The 5,798-nt window shown below is 33.8% G+C and overlaps 2 protein-coding genes across 2 annotated transcripts; both read left to right on the top strand.

The window, feature by feature from the left end:
* On the top strand, positions 1–3,527 carry LOC100575630. The gene is made up of 3 exons (XM_003243876.4): positions 1–588; positions 2,048–2,783; positions 3,438–3,527. The coding sequence occupies exons 1-3, from the start codon at positions 107–109 to the stop codon at positions 3,447–3,449; spliced, it is 1,230 nt and encodes a 409-aa protein (XP_003243924.1). The 5' UTR covers positions 1–106; the 3' UTR covers positions 3,450–3,527.
* A 116-nt stretch (positions 3,528–3,643) lies between these two features.
* Positions 3,644–5,798, top strand: LOC103309166. Its single transcript, XM_008183952.3, has 2 exons — positions 3,644–4,553; positions 4,722–5,798. Exon 2 carries the CDS (start codon positions 4,825–4,827, stop codon positions 5,530–5,532), a length of 708 nt encoding a protein of 235 aa, XP_008182174.1. The 5' UTR covers positions 3,644–4,553; positions 4,722–4,824; the 3' UTR covers positions 5,533–5,798.

Genomic DNA, 5,798 nt, shown 5'->3' on the forward strand with positions numbered 1-5,798 from the left:
TTTTTTATGAAATTATAATTCAATTGTAAATTGTCCAAATGATTAGTACTCAACCAAATAACATACAAATAAGACGTCAAATATTGAAACATACCGATTATAAGTTATGGAGTTGAACATTGAAAAAGAATTAAAGACAATTGTCAGTGAAGTTGACTTCGGGAAAAATTGTAAATTAGTGTCGTTAAAATTATATAATTGTATGACTGGAGAGGAGGAATGGTGCTACCAAAAAATATTTTGTGATGTTACAACATCTGATGGATCTCATCATAACATAATTATCAAGTTAAAACTTCAAGATTTTGTACTACGCAAATTTTTTGAATCTGACTTATTATTCAATAATGAATTAATATTTTACGAAAAGATTATACCGTTCCTATTGGAGTGCCGGGGACCAACAGTTAATGATGCAAATGCCCTTTTTGTACCACGTTTTTTTTATGGTCGTAATAAATGTGATGAACTTATGTCACATGATTTAATTGTTATCGAAAACGTTAGTACATTAGGATATTGTTTAAGTAATGAAAAAGTGTTCTTGGACTTCGACCATTTAAAAACCACACTTCGTACAATTGCAAAGTAAGTTTACCTGAAATACTTATGTAGCGAGCTGTGACTACCTGACCAAATACCTATCTAAATAGCATAATAATATGTACGTTATCATATATAATATGTGCCGCGCCGCCGCGTAAATATAAATATAATTGCGATACATGTGAACATTAATAATAATAATATCGATGACACTGCGTATACAGTACGTGTGTAGTAGTAGTAGAAGTAGCGCGACGATACCGCGTATACAGCGCGTAGCTAATAATATCGAGCGCGTGACCATGAGCGGCGAGCGTCAATATATATATATAACTACGTATATAAATATCTTTTAATATGCTAATACAGAAATTGTGCTGTTATATTAAATAACACCACAAATGCACAATAACAATAAATATCCGTTGTGTGCAAAAGCGTGTGACTATCTCACGTTAGGCCTAACCGCAGGTTGACCATATACGGTGGTGAGAAGTATAGAAGAGACAGACTGACCCAACGAGGAACGCTGATGGACAAGTGTTCATCAGATGAGCAACCAGCCTCAACAAAAACAGTCACTAAAACTGAATACCTAGTCACAACTCGCTTACTTACAGTTTTAATTAAATTAATCATTTGGATTTAGAATAATTTTGCATGATTATTTATTTGAGTATAATAAATACAAATTGTGACATCATCTTCTTAAATCATTTCAAAATACTTCCATAAATTCAACTAAAGTACTAGTTTAGCACGTTACACTTATCACGTTTTATAATTCAACTCAGAAAATTTAATTTTTGCGATTTAAATAAGAACTCTAAAACAAAAAACAAAAAATCATAAAAACATATTGTAATAATGTTTATTTAAAGCTTGGAAAGATAGTTATGAAAATTATATCAATTAATATAATTATTGTTTGGTGAAAATCGTAAGTCTTTATGTTATTTCCTTAAGGGATTACAAACAATTTTCTGCTGAGTTAATTTTGTTATTGTTACTCGATTTGTTTTAATAATTACAAACATTTTCTAATTTTTACTTTCAAAAGTACCATCGTGATTAAATGTTTTACTATTAAATGTTTCTAACTATGGTTGGTAGTCAAGTCATTTTCCTGCTCAAAAATATCATGGTGGATCCCCCCCCCCAAAAAAAAAAAAAAATAATAGAAATTTATTCCAACTTCTAAACAAACTCGGTTTATAAACTCACTAGGTATCTCAATAGCATTCATAAATGTAATTGACTTAAAATGTAAATTGAACGTTTTATGCTGAAATTGAAATATAAATAAAATCACAAAACACATAAGCTTGAATCTAAATAAAACATTCCCTGCAGGCTAAATAATTAACCGTCGATCAATAGCATAGTCCCAGTTATTTAAAAACATATAATATTTTTATCGACAAATATGTGTTCGTAACTTACTTATTATAATAAAATCTTGAACAAGCTGGTCACTAAATTGTATTTAATTTAACGTTAGGTTTCATGGACTTTCGTATACTGCCAAACACAAAGATTATGGCAGATTCCAGGACATCATCACTGGTATCAAAGAATCACAGTACAACGGGAGATTTATAGTGCAGACTGGCCTGTTGAAAGTGTTCGGTCAACGAGGGATTAATCGTCTGTTGGAACGGGATGGGGACAGGTACCGAGACCACGCACACATCCGCCGCTTGTACGAGTTCTTCGATGACGCAGAGAACACACTATTGCAGAAATTAAAGAGCCACGGACCACTGTCCGTCATATGCCACTTTGATTGCCACCGCGACACTTTGATGTTCCAATATGACGAAAACGGACGTCCGTTTGACGTGCTGCCCATAGACTATTTTATGCTACATTACGGGTCACCTGCGTTGGACCTGTCATCGTTCCTGTACATATCCACCACTCAGCGGTTGCGCGAGACGCACTGGGATGACTTACTGGACACATATTGCGCCGCTCTGGCCACGTCCGTCCCTCCCGGGGTCCGCATCCCTGGTCGCACCGAAATTGACGCCGAAATGGCCGCGACTGCCGTTTATGGATTCACCAAAGCGTTGATTGTCGTGCCGTATATGTTACGCTCCAGAAGTGATGAACTGGATTCGTTGGTGACGAGCGATGATCCGTTGGACTACTTTCTGGCGTTGGGCGGTGACATGGCAACTGAGTGCTTAGCCGACGCTATGCAGCATTTAGTCGACATGGGCTACACTGATGTGGTACGTGGCGTGTAATATTATAATCCAGTTTAGAATTTAAATTCAAATTACAGTTTGTCTAGTAGTTGAGCAAATTTGAGCTATGAACACTTTTAGATTATTTACATGGAAGTATAGGCTGATGATTTCATTAATTTATGCTTCATTCCATTTTTTGATGTGTTGCAGTTAAGTCATAACTACAACAGATGCACGTAATAATAAATGCAATAAATTGTAATCCTATTGTATTTTTTCGTGCTATTTAATAAAGATAAAACTAGGTATATTGCCACTATAATATAACAATTGTACATCTTATTGTAAAGTATTTTTATTATATTATATAACTTATTTTATTTTAAACCTGTTGAGTTTGGTACCTGTATAATGCATTAAAAGCTTTTTTTTTTAAATTTGGATTTAAAAAATTATAAAAAATCATTCTGCTTATAATCTTTAAAAATATTTCATCATTGCTGTTTCTTTATGTTTTTCTTCTCTTGGTTTATCATTTTAAAGATATCATGTTGATGACTGTAAAGAATGAGTCTAGGTATTCTTATTATATGTTTGTCAATATTATTTTATTAATATTATTTTATAGGACATAACATATAAATTGAATAATTTTATTCTTGATGTTATTTCAACAAACATGTTTAATTGTTTCAGCTGAAACAATAAAAGTACTACTACCAATCTCGTCTTCATACAAATGTGAAGTTGGATTTTCTGCTATGGTAGGCATCAAAAACTAGCAAATAAAATTAGCTACAATATTATCGTATTCCTAGCCTTTGAAAATAGCTCAGATTGTCGTCGACATCAGTGCTGTTATGAACCATAGTCATGGACGTAACTTGGACAGTTTTTATGGGGGGGGGGGGGGGGTAAACTTTATTTTATGCAGATATACCGTATACTTAAAACTTATAGATATTCGGAATCTAAATAAACTTAATCAGTGGAAATTGTAAAGCATAACATAATAATATTATTATCTAAGCTAAATCAATATTGTAATATGTACAATTAAATTAAATTATGTAAAAAGCTTGATAACATGATGGTTTATTTAATAAAAACATTCTGCATATCTATATTGCTTATAATGTATCACACTGTGCGTTTATATATTAATTATAGCTTATAATAACTAAGTCATACGCACAAACATAAAATTTTTTTTTTTTGTAACCATTTATTATTAATTAATGATTTTTACTGTACTATATATTTATTCTTATTTAGCTGTTAACTATTACCATTGGTACTATTAATTTTTACTTCTTTATTGTATCCAAATTCTGTTATAAGATAAGCTGAATTGTACTTATAATTATTCAAATTGCTAAAAGGTTTAATACCCGTTTATTATACATAAATAAATAAATAACATAATAAGAAAGTACCTTGAATTGTACAAAAAAGATATTAGAATAGTTTATATACTAAATATTATTATAGTAATATTTTAATGTAGTAATTCTATAACACTACGCTCAAAGCTCAGACAGTCAAACACAACGATGCACAGTGAAGAATAATTCAAGATAAAGAGAACGTGTCGTGTCATATTATTTTCAGTTGAAGTTCACAGTTATCACGAATAGGAAAACAGGCTTTCATTTTACACTTAGATCATTATACTATGGAAATGCATTATACTATGCAAATGATTTAATTGTTATCGAAAACGTTAGTACATTAGGATATTGTTTAAGTAGGTAGTGACAAAGTGTTCTTGGACTTCGACCATTTAAAAATCGCGCTTCAGACGATAGCAAAGTAAGTTTGTCTGAAATATTTATAGAATTTATTTTTATGTTCACAAAAGCCTTTTTTTGCGATTAAAGTAAAAATTAAGAGATGAGTAATAATAATTAATAATTATCAATATAATAATTTTATACATTGTCAATAAAATCTACAACTACACCTTCTATTCTCGTTCAGGTTTCATGGACTTTCGTATACTGCCATACACAAAGGTCCTCGTAGAATTTACGATGTCATAAAAAACTTTCATAAAATCCAGCTCGACGAGAACAGGCACTGGATGTCTCAGCACGATATCTTTAAGAAGTGCGGTAAACGAGGAGTGGACCGACTGTTGGATCGAGACGGGGAAAGGTACCGGGACCACGTGCACATACGCCGCTTGAACAAGCTGTTCGATGACTCCAAGAACACGTTAATGCAGACCTTAAACGGCCGAGAACCATTGTCCGTCATATGTCACGGCGATTTGCATCGCGAAACTTTGATGTTCCAGTACGACGAGCACGGACGTCCGTACGACGCACTAGCCGTAGACTTTTTTATGCTACATTACGGGTCACCAGCATTGGATCTGGCATCGTTCCTGTATATGTCTACCACTCAGCGGGTGCGTGAAATGCACTGGGACGAGTTGCTGGACACTTACTGCGCCGCACTGGCCGTGTCCGTCCCGCCCGGCGTCTGCGTCCCTGGCCGCGCAGAAATTGACGCCGAGATGGCTGCGACCACCGTCAACGCGTTCGCCAAAACGATGATTGGCCTGCCGTTTTTGTTGCGCACAAAAAACGATGAACTGGATTCGTTAGTGACGAGCGACGACCCGGTGGACTACTTTCTTGCGTTGGGTGGCGACATGGCAACCGAATGCTTGGCCGAAATTGTGCAGCATTTAGTCGACATGGGCTACACGGATGTAGGGCGTGACTTGCACTCTGATCCAGCTGAGAATTTAATCTCAAAACAGTTTGTCCACATATGTGATTGAAGTAATTTGAACGTTTTGTTCCTTGTTGTTTGTCTTAACATTTTTCAGACCATTTATATTTAAGTATAGATTGTTGAGTGGATTATATTATTTTCATTCCAATGTTTGGTGTACAGCATGACGTGTGTATTAGTCGAACGCAATAGTTTATACAATTTATTACTATAAAAAATATTTTTTATTATATTAAACTATAATATTAATATACGATAAAATTGGGTATTTTATCATCTTAACTTACATTTGTATTATATTATTGTAGGTAC

This window comes from Acyrthosiphon pisum, chromosome A1, assembly GCF_005508785.2.
Source record: "Acyrthosiphon pisum isolate AL4f chromosome A1, pea_aphid_22Mar2018_4r6ur, whole genome shotgun sequence".
Taxonomy (NCBI): domain Eukaryota; kingdom Metazoa; phylum Arthropoda; class Insecta; order Hemiptera; family Aphididae; genus Acyrthosiphon; species Acyrthosiphon pisum.

Coding starts and splice junctions, on each gene's coding strand:
- LOC103309166 (XM_008183952.3), top strand. CDS start 4,825: ATGTCTCAGCACGATATCTTTAAGAAGTGCGGTAAACGAGGAGTGGAC.
- LOC100575630 (XM_003243876.4), top strand. CDS start 107: ATGGAGTTGAACATTGAAAAAGAATTAAAGACAATTGTCAGTGAAGTT. Junction 589..2,047: donor ACACTTCGTACAATTGCAAA/GTAAGTTTACCT, acceptor ATTTAACGTTAG/GTTTCATGGACTTTCGTATA.